Genomic DNA, 15,045 nt, shown 5'->3' on the forward strand with positions numbered 1-15,045 from the left:
GACAGAAGTTTTTAAATTTTTTTTTATTGCCGATTTTTTGCTTTGGGAGTCTCCAGTTAAAAAATAAGAAGAAAGACGTTTTTATTTTAAGAATTTTAATAAAAATTTTAAAAATGTACTAGCTTTAAAATGGTTTATACCCAAGGAAAAAATAAAAAATAAGCTTTTCTGGAATAAAAAATGTAGTGGAATAGTGTATTCTGTGCCAAAGGCTAGACTACAACCTGATCACTGTTATTTTTTTAATATATAACAAGAGAACGAGCAAGATCTGGAGTTTAAAAATGGTGTAAATAAACAGTAAGGAGGTATTTATTTATTTATTTTTATTTAGAGAATGAGCGATCTGGAGTTTAAAAATGGTGTAAATAAACAGTAAGGAGGTATTTATTTATTTATTTTTTTAATATAACAAGAGAACGAGCAAGATCTGGAGTTTAAAAATGGTGTAAATAAACAGTAAGGACACATTTATTTATTTATTTTTATTTCACAGATGAGTTTGCTTTCAGAAAGAGTACCCACTCCTGTAACTGCAGACTTGACTTCATCAATAAGTCTAGAGTCAAAAAACATGTAAGTTGATGCTTAATTTATGCACATGCACAAGTATGAACACATACTGCTACTTTATCCACAACTGAGGCATCATATAACCCTGTGGTTTTTTGCCAAAAGCATAGGGGTAGGTAGAGGGAGTGAAGTCATCCTAGCATAGGTCTCAGTAGAATTAAAAAATTGTTCTTGCGGGTCAACCAGGGGATCAGGCCCAGCCAGCACGGGTTCATGAAAGGCAGGTCCTGCTTGACCAACCTGATCTCCTTCTATGACCAGGTGACCTGCCTAGTGGATGAGGGAGAGGCTGTGGATGTGGTCTACCTGGACTTCAGTAAAGCCTTTGACACCATCTCCCACAGCATTCTCCTAGGGAAGCTGGTGGCTCACGGCTTAGACAAGTGTACTCTTTGCTGGGTCAAAAACTGGCTGGATGGCCGGGCCCAGAGAGTTGTGGTGAATGGAGTTAAATCCAGTTGGCGGCCAGTCACGAGCGGTGTTCCCCAGGGCTCAGTTTTGGGGCCAGTCTTGTTCAATATCTTTATCAATGATCTGGATGAGGGGATTGAGTGCACCCTCAGTAAGTTTGCAGACGACACCAAGTTGGGCGGGAGTGTTGATCTGCTCGAGGGTAGGAAGGCTCTGCAGAGGGACCTGGACAGGCTGGATCGATGGGCCGAGGCCAACTGTATGAGATTCAACAAGGCCAAGTGCTGGGTCCTGCACTTCGGCCACAACAACCCCATGCAGCGCTACAGGCTTGGGGAAGAGTGGCTGGAAAGCTGCCTGTCGGAAAAGGACCTGGGGGTGCTGGTTGACATCCGGCTGAACATGAGCCGGCAGTGTGCCCAGGCGGCCAAGAAGGCCAATGGCATCCTGGCCTGTATCAGAACTAGTGTGGCCAGCAGGACTAGGGGAGTGATCGTGCCCCTGTACTCGGCCCTGGTGAGGCCGCACCTCGAATACTGTGTTCAGTTTTGGGCCCCTCACTACAAGAAGGACGTTGAGGTGCTGGAGCGTGTCCAGAGAAGGGCAACGAGGCTGGTGAGGGGTCTGGAGAACAAGTCTTCTGAGGAGTGGCTGAGGGAACTGGGGTTGTTTAGCCTGGAGAACAGGAGGCTGAGGGGAGACCTCATCGCTCTCTACAACTACCTGAAAGGAGGGTGTAGCGAGGTGGGTGTCGGTCTCTTTTCCCAAGTAACTAGTGATAGGACGAGAGGAAATGGCCTCAAGTTGCGCCAGGGGAGGTTTAGATTGGATGTAAGGAAAAATTTCTTTACTGAAAGAGTGGTGAAACATTGGAACAGGCTGCCCAGGGAAGTGGTTGAGTCTCCATCCCTGGAGGTATTTAAAAGACGAGTAGATACGGTGCTTAGGGACATGGTTTAGTGGGCATGGTGGTGTTGGGTTGCCGGTTGGACTCGATGATCTTAGAGGTCTTTTCCAACCTTAATGATTCTATGATTCTATCCTATGATTCTTGACCTTTCAGGACTTTCTTGGCTTACAGAGTTGTGTCTAGTCTATGTAAAATTGTCTTATAGTTGATTCTAACTACAGAAATTGGTTTGAGGAAAATGTGAATGAGAAAGCATAAAACAAAATAGCTATCAGAGTTTATCTTACGGCTTTGATGTGGTGTTAATTTAAAATGCTGTTCTGCTGAATGTTATCTACACCTTCAAAATACTATGTAGCAAGATTGGCAGCATTCTGGCTGAAAGCCTGATACTTATTAAGTGAAAGGCATCCTTCCTTTTATACTAAAACTTGATGTCCCTTTATAGATGTTTGTATGCATTAAGATGAGAAATATACAAATATTTGTGAGCCTGAAAATTCACGGTGATGTTGGTGTTAGTGCAGAACCTAGATAATTAAGTAGATTCTTGTTTATACTTTACCATAGATTTCATGTATAATTTGCAAAGATACCTCAACAGTTATTACTCTGGTCTTTCACGTGGTGGCACGTGAACTGGTTATAGCAATTCAAGTCTAGTGGTAAAAAGAAATCTAGGGATGTAGAGCTCTGACTGATGAGGCTGTCACTAATCACTACCATTGACATAAGCTACAATTTCCTCCTAGCATCTAGATTTTTCATTTAACTATGGAACGAGACATGCTGATATATTTCTGGGTGAAATTTTTGCTTCTGAACATGACATGGCAGGGATTCTGCAGGAGAAGTGATTAAAATTTGAGGTAATGGTTGACTGCTACGAGAAAAGCTGCATGCTGCTTGCTGGTGATAGGAGTCAAAAATGGGAAATGAGAACTAGAGATGAGAATCCAGTAAGCAAATGCTTTTAGAGAAGCAGAATCACAGAAGTCTAGTAATACCTGCAGGGATGGTACCTAGTCAAAGGCGATGTAATTGCTTCACTTTTCTTTTTAGGCCACAGAATGTTTTGCAGGGCAGAGGATATCATCATACTTTATTCTTGCAATTGGTGTTCCTCCTGCCATGTCTATAGAAAATATTTTCTCTTTACTGCTGTTAGTACGTGAAGCTGTTGTGTATATATAGCACCTTATTTTCATAATTCTGTACTAATTTCTAGCAGGACCCTTTATCTCCTCAAACATGAGTTTTTATTAGTTCCTCCTGGTGTTTTTACATTGGTGAGAAGTTCTGTGCCTGCTTTGCCAATTTGTAACTGCCACATTAATACCTTAAAAGACTTGTCAGATAGTAAGTTGTAAGTACATTTAAGGATGACATGGCTCTTTTGGGTTCCCCATTACATCCTCTTTCTGTTCTGTGTTCCTATCTAACCTTAGTTTTGCCAGGATGAGTTTGAACCTTTGTACAAAATACAGTCTAATACATATTATAACTTTCTCAAATGCTTTTTTTGAACTAACATACAGTAAACATCTAGAGTAAACACAGAGTCCAGTGAATGAAGTGTTGTTGTTTTTCAAAGTTAGAAACTGTAGATTTTCTTTTTTCCCATGCTTTTTTACATCTCTCTTTTAATTATTGTTTTGCTACTCTTGCAGTTTGTTATGGGAAGAGACTTTGTTAGATGCCTTGCTAAATTTTTCTGCCACGCCCAAAGGACTATTTCTGCTTCATAGTACAGGTGCCATGAATGACTGTGTGAACTTTATGTTCAGCAGTTTATCAAAAAAACTCCAGGTAAGCATTACAGAGTCTGTACAGTTTTTCTTTCTTTTAATGATTATAATAAAAATGAATTTAAAATGTAGCTTATCATCTTTGATATTGGTGCCACACTGATTTAAGTTTGTTGGATGTTACTCATCTTCAGAATGTCAGGCATATATTTAGTTTTTCTGACTTTTTACAGTAAAAAGTTTGAAATGCTAAGCAAAATATTTTTCCTTTTTTTCTTCTAAGTGCAAATTTTTCTAGACCAAGTTGGTAGGTGGTGTTGAAGTCTAGATACGCTAGACAATACTTGAAATCTAACCAAAAATTGGATAATATTAATTTTAGGAGAAAAAACATAATGTTACAGACGTCCTACTGAATGTGTGCAAAAAACATAACACCACTAATGTTTTTATTCTTTGCTGACGTTGCATGCCTCAACCATAGTATTTTGCATTTAAATTTTGATGAGATGCTTGACAAAAATGTTTGGTTTGGAATCTGACCCTCGCAAGAGGATAATATCTATGAACTGTTCAAGAGTAACCATACAGTGGATTAAATTCTGTAAACAAGTGTAGGAAAGATCAATATTTAAGAGATCATTTGAGAGTTTCATGCCCTCTGAATAACTAACACTATGCTTTTACATTTGTTACTAACAGACAAATGAGTATGAAGAGTTTGGTAATAGAGTGATTGTTACACAAATGGCAACAACACCAACAGGTGCAGTAGCTCTACAGAGTTCAGGTAAATTGAAGAATGATGTTATTATGAAGAGTTACATGCTGTAGTCTTGCACATTAGAAAAAGATGGTGAGAAAGATGTTAAAAAAGTTCAGCTGAGTGGAATAATTACTCAGTATTAGCAAAGACTGCTTAAATGTCTATTGATTTCTTCTTGATAGAAATTTATTCTTTCCAATTTTTAAGTCATTCACTTATCTTGATGCAGTGTTGTTTGGGTTTTTTTTTCTTACGTTATGCAAAATCTTTACTTCATTGGTTTAGGTTTCCAGCAATTTCCTGTATGTGCATGAAGACATTTATATCTGTTAAAAAATAAGTTGCTAACAATTTGCAAGTGCTTCTTATTGATCTACAGATCAGAATTAATAACTGTTGATTTCTGTAATTTATATATACTTTTCCATGGTTACTGACTGCTCAAAGAGTGAGAAACTGCAAAGGCCTGAATGTCATTGGTGCTCTTATGCTATAGTGAGATGGAATTGAGATTGTCTGAATTGATGATTCTTCTCATATGTCAACCCATACCACAAAGTCCCTTCAGATTCATTCTCAGATAACTCAACTGTTGCCACACCACCCAGCGGTCTAGGTAGTCATTATGCTAAAACTAGAGTCTTATCAATAAAGTAAAGCTACCGTCTTAAGTTGCTAAGGAAGTCCATGAGGTACAAAAGTTACAAATACTCTCTCTGAGTATCTAGAAGTGGCTGGTGTGTAATAAAAATGACTTAATTGGAAGACTGTCAGAAAGGCAGGAAAATTCTGCCGGTCAAGGAAACTGATTGTTAGTTGCTTATTATTTATGCTTCTGGGATCTTTCAGAAAGCAGGGAGCAGATCTATTTGAGGAGTAACCCATCTGTCCTGTTTAAGGTTCTCAGCCAAGTTCCTTCTTGTGGCCCTTGGCGTCAAAGACAAATGGTAGACCAAAGATAATCAGCATTGATTTTTCAACCCTGAGAGGAGGTTGTGTAACATATGTGAAGTTGGTATTAAGCCTGTAACTTACATTTGGAGATTTCAGAGTTAGATGGCTATCTTTCTCCTTTAATATTTAACATTTTAAATTCAGCTAGTAGTGTTTCTCTTACAAAGATTTTTTCAGTCCTTTTCATTGTGGTACGTTTTCATTTATTAATGAGTTATAGTAAACCTGTATTTTTAAAACCACAGAGCCAATGCTAGCTAAGCCTTGATCTGTAGCAGATAACTTGTTAAAGAAGGTCAGCAGCTCATTTACATGGAAGATACATAAAATATGATCCTACTCTAGTATAATAGTCTTTGCAAACTGTTGCTGTAGATTTTAGATTGAATATAAGCAGACCGCTGTAGAAAGGTAGTTTGACTAAAGGATTGATAATAGCAAGGAGAGTAACCCTCAGGCAGTCTGTCTTGTGAAATTTCAGCCACAGTGTAGAGAATTTTGAGAATCTGAGTTACAATTGTAGTGTAAAATGTTTTTTAATATGAAAATTGTTTTTCTGGTATTCTTGCCATTCTCATTATTAGAACAAAAATTTGTTTTAGGCTTTATAAAGGCACTTGTAACTGAATTATGGGCTCTTTTGGAGTGTGGAAAAGATGATTTGAGGATAACCCAACCCAAATCTACTCCAGTTGACCCTATTGACCAAAGCTGTCAGAAGGTGAGAAATTACTTAATCTTCTGTACTGACATGCAAAAAAAACCAGTGGTGTATTTCAGATAGGATGATACATACGTTTCTGTAAATTTTTATTGTGACTATGCCTACTTCTTGGCACGTGGGGCAAAATTAGTACAATACACCAGTCAGATGATGACTGATTGAAAGGATTCTTGTGTTGCATGGGAGGTCACAATGCCAAGAATCCATTAAAGTCAATATAAAATAATAAATAACAATCATGACAAAAGTGAAAGTCTTAAAGTACTGGCCATCAGTTCATGTCTCTGATTACTGTAGTAAGATCAGAGAGAGTGACGTGTGTTAGAGTATGCTGTGTCTCTGGATTTTAGAATTATGTGATAATGAAAATATAATTTTCAAAATTGCTTGTACAATTTGATAGATAATAAATATTTCACAGACACTACTGCCCTTTTAGATTATATAGACACCTGCCAGGGTTTGCAGTCTTATTTTGGGCAGCTGTATTTATGTCAAGTTCAGCCTACAAAGAAGGATAAGAACAAACTTAAAGTAAATGGCAAATAATTGTTAATGTTTACCTGATTATACTTAACTGATTAACATTCCCTTTTGTCCCCCCCCTTTTTTTTGATAAACTTGCTCACTTACCCTGCAGTTTTTGAACTCCTGAGTAAACAAGAAGTACCAAATAAACCAATGTATTCACTCCGCGAAGTACCTACAGATATTATTGTAAGTATAGTTTTTATTTTGAAAGAAAAATAAATACTTCTGTGAAGACATTTTTCCTGAGAAATGTTACTGTAATAATAGAATAAGTGTTTTGTTCTTACTGAAAGATTTTGAAATTTTCTGCATTTTATATTATATACAGCATGCAGGCAGTATATGCACATATCACTTCATGTTAACCTAAATTTTCATTTTGAAATCCTAAAGATAATACAAAATTTGATGCCTAATTTAAAGATCATCTTTTCTGGCTTGTGTTAGAATTGTTTTTCCATGGAAAAAAAAGTGACATACATAAACACCTCAGTGCATGTGGTTACATGCTGGAAAATGCTGGAAAATATCTATACTTGTATAGATATCTATATATATAGATATAGATATACTTAGTATAATATTGCTCTATCACACTATCTGTGGATTTAAACAAAAATTAAAAAAAAAACAAACCCAAACAAATCCTCTCAGGCTTTCTTAATAGCACAGATGTTTCACACACAGTAAAAATCACTAATTAGAAAGTTACTGATTAAGGCATATTTCAGTCCTAAGAAAAATAGTATTACCATTTCTGTATTCAGTATTATTTTGTATTAGTTCATCCAACTGCAATCCATTATTTTTTTTTCTCATCTATAAAGCACAGACAAATTTAATCTGTGACCTTGAGTGGCAGTTAAAATCAGATTTTTTTTCTAATGAGCTAGCACTTTGAATTGCTGTTGTGTTAAAGTGTTTGTTTAGCACAAGCTCTGGATTGGTGGTAGTTCAAGTTGTTTAGATACAGTATATCATAATAGTGTATGTTATGTGTGGAAGGGTTTTTTGTAGTTCTTTTTTGTAATACTGTTTTGATGATTTCAGGAGGAAATGGGATGATAAATTTCATTTTTCCAATCCACTCAATGTTGGTGTGTCCACCAATGGATAGTTCTGTTCAGTCATCAGGTTTTCTGAGGCACTGAGAGCAGGGGAGATAGATGTATGTTGAAGGTGATACATATTTGAGAGCTTTCAGATTGGGGTAGATCTTAAGTAATGATTTTTGTGAATTTTGGAAGCCTATGTTGTTTTGGCTTTTGAGGCACTTCAATGTTTTGATGGAATTCTCTAGATTTCCAGAAATAGCAATACTGATACAATTGTTCAAAGTTCCCTGAACAGTTACAGATGTTTTGAGTGGGATTTGTCTCACTTAACTAATGTGCAACAGTGGGTTTTGTAAGCCTAAACTAGGCATACGATATTATGTAGTTAACAGAAGGGAAATAGTCACTTCATCTAATGTTACTTTAATATATAATGGCTAAGTCTAAGTACTCAGAAAACTTCTGGGGTTAAGCAGACATACAGATTTGTCATAACCAAGTTTTTGGGCAGTGATTGCAGAAAGTAAAAGATTTGACCAGATGTAACTATGGTTAATAAGCAAAGTAAAAGCAGTTTAGGTGCCACTAGAAGATTTGGTTAGAAGACCTAATTGCTTTGTGTGCTTCGATTTTTCTATATTTCTGAATCATGTCACATTGCCACAGAATCTGACCTGTAATATTTATGCTGAACTATGTTTGATAATGCATAGCACTTAATCATTTTTGTATGCCCTTTATTTCTTAAATACACAAGATTTAAGTATTTTTTCCTCCTTTGTATTTTTGGCTAACTAGTTGCATCGTTGGCTGAACAAATTATCAGTTGGGCTTTTACTACTTTTAACTGTTGACTAGTCAGGTTTTTATTTTGTGCCCTCAGGAAAATTTTTCTTAATACATGCCAGATTTTTTTTTTAACTCTGTTTGCCATATAAAAATATTTTAGAAAATGGAGCAGATGAATCAGGGTCCTTCTGTCTGCTTCCACTCTTCCTTTGAGAGGTTCTACAGTACACATATGCAAGGGACTCTAGCTTGGAAGGTACCCTCCAGATCTGTAGCTTTGAAAGACATGTTAAAGCAGGTGAAATTCTTTTTTTTTTCTTTTGCAGTGATTATGGAGAATCTCATATTCAGATGGTGTATCTTAGGGTATACAAAGTAGGTGACATCCTACCTGTAATATTTAAGCTATGCTCTGTAGTTGAGCAGTGCAGATCTATCTGCACATTTTTCTGATCAGAGCTTGTATTGGACCTTGTTCATCATCTTCCTTCCTGATATCCCAAATCAGAGCTTGGTCTGCATTCTCAACAGTCCTTTCTCTGTGCCTGCTCTTTCTACTCTTTCACAGGCTCCAAGCTTTGATGTATAGATGAGAGAAGGAGGTTGTTGCCAGAGAAATACCTCTTGGCATTTAACTCTTCATATGTGCAAATACCTAAAAAGCCTTAAACCCCAAACAAATCAATTGCTTGCATTACCGATTGTATGAACAGCCTTGAGGTCTGACTTGAATTGTTTTATTGTGAATTTTATTGTGAACATAATATGTGGAAAAAGTGCATTCTTCATGGCTCTCTCCCCTACCACCCAAAAAAATCTAATAGGGAAAATACAGTTTCACTGTATTTTAAATAAGAATGCATTTTATGAAGACAGTTTACTTCAACAAGTTCTAGATTTTTTTCTACTACTAGGAGTTTTACTTGTGGTGTTTACTTTTCTCTCTGTGGAAAACCAGGGCTTTGGTTGATTTCATGAAAGTATGGATCCTAACTTTTCTCTCATATCATATTGAAATAACTCATTGGTCTAACCAGTTGAATAATAACTCTGCTGTCTCTGAGACTATCCTTCTTAAATGTGGAGAAAATAAAAGTTTGGATTTAATCCAGATTAAATAAAGCCTATAAGGACTTTGTAGTTTGTTTCTTCTGACCATAGCACAGCAATCTGTCTCTGAGATGATAACATCAGTGAATGCTTTTATGCATTTCCTAGTCTTTTTATGAAATTATTTCTTCAGAAGCAGTTTGGATATGCAGTGAACCAGAGGGGAAGATAATTAGGTTGGATTTGTGGAAGAAGTGGGAAGCAGCCACAGGTCGTTGTCTATTGCATGAGATGCTATAGGATGAAAGATGTAAGCCTCAACATCCAAGCCAAGCCTTGCTACACTGAGAATAAATGGCCGTGTTTTGAAGCATGTAGTACTAACCAGTGTTAGAAGGAGTATTATACTAAAGGATTTGCTGTTCTTTTCATTAAAATCGATGTATACACATTTCAAACATACAAAAAACAGTTTAACATTTTTGTTGTGGTTTAATACTAAATAAGAACTAGGATACTTGATACATTAGGATCTTTTTATATGTTTACTGATTTTTTTTTTTTAAACACCTCTTCTTACAGAAATAATTTCAATGTGCGTTTTAATAATAGGTTTCATTTTATAGTAAACATCCCTATGAAACTACTATGTGCATAAAATACAAAATCATACATTGAGTTTTTTCATTTGTCTTCCTTTGGCAGGATATCATTGACAGGCTTATAATTTTGAATACAGAAGCTAAAATTCATTCTTTATTCCGTTATGAACAATCACATATCTTTGGTCTGAGGTAAGATGCTCATTTTTTATTCTCTGGTCACATTAACTAAATAGGATATAACATGCTTGGATGTGTTGCTTCTGATAAGATAACTTTGGTTTTTATTATGCATGAAGGTGAAATTCCCCCTTTTTTTTAACATAAGATTAAATGAAAAATGGCCTACAAAATGAGAATTGCAATAAACCTAATGTTACTGCCTGTAAATGGATATATTGTAATATGATAAGCAGTAATAGAAATTGCATGTTATTTTGGCTAGTTGATTGAAAAGAACACGTGGTACATCCATTGTAGTGCATAAAACAAAAATCATACTGAAATACTAAAATAAACAAAGTATTTTTTACCATGTTCATATCAGTTTGGTTTATCTAGTCTCCCTGTACTTAATATTTTTTTTTTAAATGTATTGGTTTAATTATCACCAATTTCACCAGAACTTACTTTGAGAAGGAGAGTACCATTTGATCCCAAATATTTCTAGAACCTGAAGGAACACTTAAAATATGCTCACACTCATGCTCATGTTTTGTAATATTAAGTGCTTTATAACATTTTAACATAGAAATTAGTTTCTGCATTTTTTTCCGTTCTCCAAATCTGTATACATAAATCCTTGAATTCACATTTTTGTTATGAACATATCGTGTGCAATTGAAATAAAAGATCTGTTGGATTGTACTTCATAGTATGGAAAACTTCGATAACCTTGCTTGGGCAAGATATAGCCCAATTGATTAAGTACTGCAACGTTAGCTTTCTGCAGCTGTATTTCTACTTTGATATCACAGTAAAATTATTTCATACTATGTATGAATAACCATAAGATACAGTATAATTTGCTGATAAGGATGAGCATGGAGGAGATGAACAGTGGCAGAATTTGGAGTTGGGAGATACATGATTTTGCCGTATAAATCAGAAGTTATAAATGCTGTTTTGGAGGAAATCACTAGTTGGATAGGAATGAGAAGTCCTAAGATGAAATATGAAAGATAAAATGATATTCTTCATTTAGGATTATACTGACTCCATAAGAAGCTTGACAGAACTCCCATTGATTTGATAAGGGATAAGGGAGAGTGAGACGTTTTACAGTTTAAAATAATAGTTTGTTTTTAGATTGTGTTCTACCTTTATAAGGTAAAAGAGCAGATTTCTCCTACAATGATGTTAGGAACCCTTGTAAGGTATAGGCAAAAATGAATTATTCAATCTGATTGCATAAGTGGTTGACTCCCATGTTGTAAGACAGAGACTGGTACACAAATATATGGGTCATGTGTTGAAGCTGTGTTGAATGCTTACAATATTTTTAGCAAGGCCTATACCCTGTGAAGCAACAGAACTACCCATAACTACACATAGAAGCAACGTAACAAGCTCATCTGTAATCACATAAAAGAAGCTATACTGTTACACAGATAAGATGAGCTTCAGAGTTCACTGTGGCAATGACATTTTCTGCTGGACACTGACAAAGTTAAAAACCAAGTGAAAATCCAGTCAAACTGCCAGATTTCAAGAAAAGATTAAGTAGTATTTTCAGTGTGGAAACCTACTCATAAAAGTGGTAGATATCTTAATAATTAAGTAGTCATCAGATAAAGGAAACTTTTTTAAAACATATAAATATAATTTTCAATAGAGGCTTCGTGTTCTGCAGGGACTTTTGGAATCTCAGTGATACCTAGGACCTCATGTTTAACTTCATTTTTAACAGATTCAGTCTTTTTTTTAATTGTTCAAAAGCCCTATTCCCTTCCCCCCTGCCTTTCATTGCCTTTCCTATAAAAGAAAGGAAGATACAGTTCTAGGGATTTTAATATGGGCCTGTGTATACCACAGATAATGTAAGACTGTGTTTTCTTATTGATTAAATGGCTTTTCATGAGCATGTGGGGCTTGCTGTACAAATGTTTTTTGCAAATAGTAGAGAATTGTCACGTATAAGCCTTTTATTATGACTAATTCAACTGCCTGCGCAAAGAGAATTTTTATTATTGCATAGTTATTCAAAGTTCCCTATTAAAATGATACCAAAACTCTGGATCATTCTGGGATTTGTCATGGTTACTGTATTGTTTACAGTATTAAGGCTTGCAAGAAACCCTAGGCTATATTTTCTGAATATGAGAGTTACACAGTTCATTTTAAATACCTTTTGAAACCAAGTTCCATGAGCTTTTCTGTGAGCGCTGCTGACTGCAGACATCTGTGTTCTGTAAAGTGAACCTTGCCTTGTGTAGTTGGTTTGCTCCTTGACCAAATTCCAGCAAGAATACCAAATTCAGCAGCAGTTAGATCAAAAAATACCAGATGCTTAACAGATCTGAAAATTTAGAAAGTTAATTAGAAGAGCAAAAGATCTACATTTCTCTTCGCTGCTATGTAGAAATAAAATATTTAAGTGTTTATGATAACTGCAACATTGAAAAACTGAACAGTTATGTGACCAAATGATTTTGGTGAAACATTTGTCTAGAAACATTTCTTTCTGCTAGACTTAATACCAATAGTACAGCCAAACCCACGTTCTTTAATCTTTCACAGATTACACAGCCATATACTTTGTTATTTGGTCAGGTATCATTGTACATGTGGCTCACCCAGAGCTGAGTGCTGAAGTTCAGATCTGTTCAACTTATACGTTGTACTCTGAGGTCCTGTAACCCACTTTTATTGTTCAAAAGAGTTACAGATTTGCTTACTTGAATGTTAAGCAACTTCTGCAATTCAGAACTACATTTTTCTTCATGTGTATACTGCGCTTCAGTGACTTAAAATTATTTTTGTTACTAGCTGTGTAACTATATACAAAACTTAAAATATGTAGGTATTTCCACAGTCTGTTTAATCCAAAAAGCACAGGTGTATCTGTTTGTTTTTAATGTTAATATTGCATTTTCTGGTGGATAATTGTTTTCATTTTGAATAAGTATGAATTCTGAACTATTATTTTGAAGGACAGTCCTGCAGAAGCTCTGCTGTCAACTTTCCTTTTCAAGCTTGCCCACTCTGAAAAGCGGTGTGCATGCAGTAGAAATCAAAGGGAAAACATAGGGAAGCTAGTTATGGTTTTGCATAGCCAATATCTCTCAGTCTATAAAGAATGCTCCCTAGAGTGCATTCATACAGACTAGGTCCTGTGTGATCAAGGCAAAATATTCAGTTCCACAGCAAGCTATAGCCTACTGCGAATCTGTTTTTTTTGTAATTCTTAACTTGGAAGTATCTTAGCCTAGGATTCTTCTTCAGTAGTTTCACAGACACTGATCTGGTATTCCTTTAATTGCAGCTATTGTGTGCTTCTAGGACGAGATTTATTCACTTTAAGGTCCTTTTCAACTCATTTTTTTAAAAAATTATTGTTATTAAAGGGAAACTTCAGGCAAGAAGTTGGAGATAGGAATAGAAAAGTGGAAGTATATAAACAGTTCCTAACTTGTGTATAGAAAGATTTTTCAAACTGTCAGTTCAACTTTCAACTTCAAAGCAGATTTGTACTTATTTAGAAGCAGGAAGTCTCTCCATCAGCCAATATTGGTTGATAAAAGAACACTGAAGGCTGTCTCAACCACTCTTTTGTACAGCCTGAAAATCTGGGTGTGCAGGAATCGATGCAAATATTCTCAATAGTCTTTCTATTTTGGAAGATTCTGAATTTAAATTGCCATCAGAGCACAAATCCTTGAGAAAGGGACTTCACAGCAGTAATCAAAGTAATAAATTTTTAACATACTAAACACGGAGAATTTTCTTAATTTAATGATTAGCTTTATTTCTCTGATACAAGTGTACCCATTGATCTTATCTTACAAGTTATTGGATGTGAGAAAGACCAATTTTCATAAAGGTGTGTGTACCCATTGATCTTATCTTACAAGTTATTGGATGTGAGAAAGACCAGTTTTCATAAAGGTGTGACACTGGAGATCTTAACCACCTCCCTTTCAAGGCCAAGCTCTTTGAATCTCTGTAATTTATATTAACAAAGGAATTAAGTAAACAGCGTTAACATACTTTTTCTTTCAGACTGATGAATTACATGGCATCAAAGCAACTTATCTAGTATTTCAGTACAGTAAATACAGCCACAAGTTGTGAGTTTTTACAGCCTGCCAAGAAAATATATGCATAATATATATTTTCAAAGCGTCTGCCTAAAGCATTATTCAAGCATTTACATGTGGCTGTTCTCTCTATGCAGAAACTGAGTTTTCTGTGAATGTTAGTGACACTGTGTTGTTAGCTGGATTAAAGTGTGGCAAAATAGCAAATTTTTAGCTTCGATAACCAACCCCTCGTCCATAAAAAGTATCAGTACTCCAAAATAAATTCAAAGATATTCAGTCAGTGTTGGCTTGTGTAAAAAACGGAAGGAGAAACAGCATTACTGGGAATAGAAATAGTCTGTGAGCAGTGGGAGAGGGGCTCAGAGTTGGTCTACAGGCAGCTTTGCAAAAATTCCCCTCATTTAACGGAGTATGTTTATAACATATACTGGTCCTGGAAAAATGTTTTTTCCTTTTTTTTTTGGTGGATATATGATAATATGGCAGTAGTAAGCGTCTGAATATTTTAAAGAGGGAAAAAAAACCTCTTTCTTTGGCTATCATATATATATGCTACTACAGATTTTTTTTGTTTTTCCCTTTTTTTCCTCAGTGGCTTATTTTGGCCATAAGTCAATAAAACTCCTAAATACTGTGAGGTCAAAAGATCTTTTGTATGTACATTCCGAAT

General features: G+C 35.6%; 1 protein-coding gene across 1 annotated transcript in view; it reads left to right on the plus strand.

Moving 5' to 3' along the window:
* TBC1D32 (TBC1 domain family member 32) overlaps positions 1-15,045 on the plus strand; it is an 89,562-nt gene that overhangs the window by 24,651 nt on the left and 49,866 nt on the right. Inside the window, exons 17-22 of the mRNA XM_009289179.1 lie at positions 497-576; positions 3,565-3,703; positions 4,345-4,432; positions 5,965-6,084; positions 6,691-6,803; positions 10,217-10,305. Of these exons, the coding sequence (XP_009287454.1) occupies positions 497-576; positions 3,565-3,703; positions 4,345-4,432; positions 5,965-6,084; positions 6,691-6,803; positions 10,217-10,305 (629 nt within the window). The remainder of the gene's footprint in view (positions 1-496; positions 577-3,564; positions 3,704-4,344; positions 4,433-5,964; positions 6,085-6,690; positions 6,804-10,216; positions 10,306-15,045) is intronic.

The sequence above is a fragment of the Aptenodytes forsteri genome, unplaced genomic scaffold (genome assembly GCF_000699145.1).
Source record: "Aptenodytes forsteri isolate BGI_AS27 unplaced genomic scaffold, ASM69914v1 Scaffold217, whole genome shotgun sequence".
NCBI classification, from domain to species: domain Eukaryota; kingdom Metazoa; phylum Chordata; class Aves; order Sphenisciformes; family Spheniscidae; genus Aptenodytes; species Aptenodytes forsteri.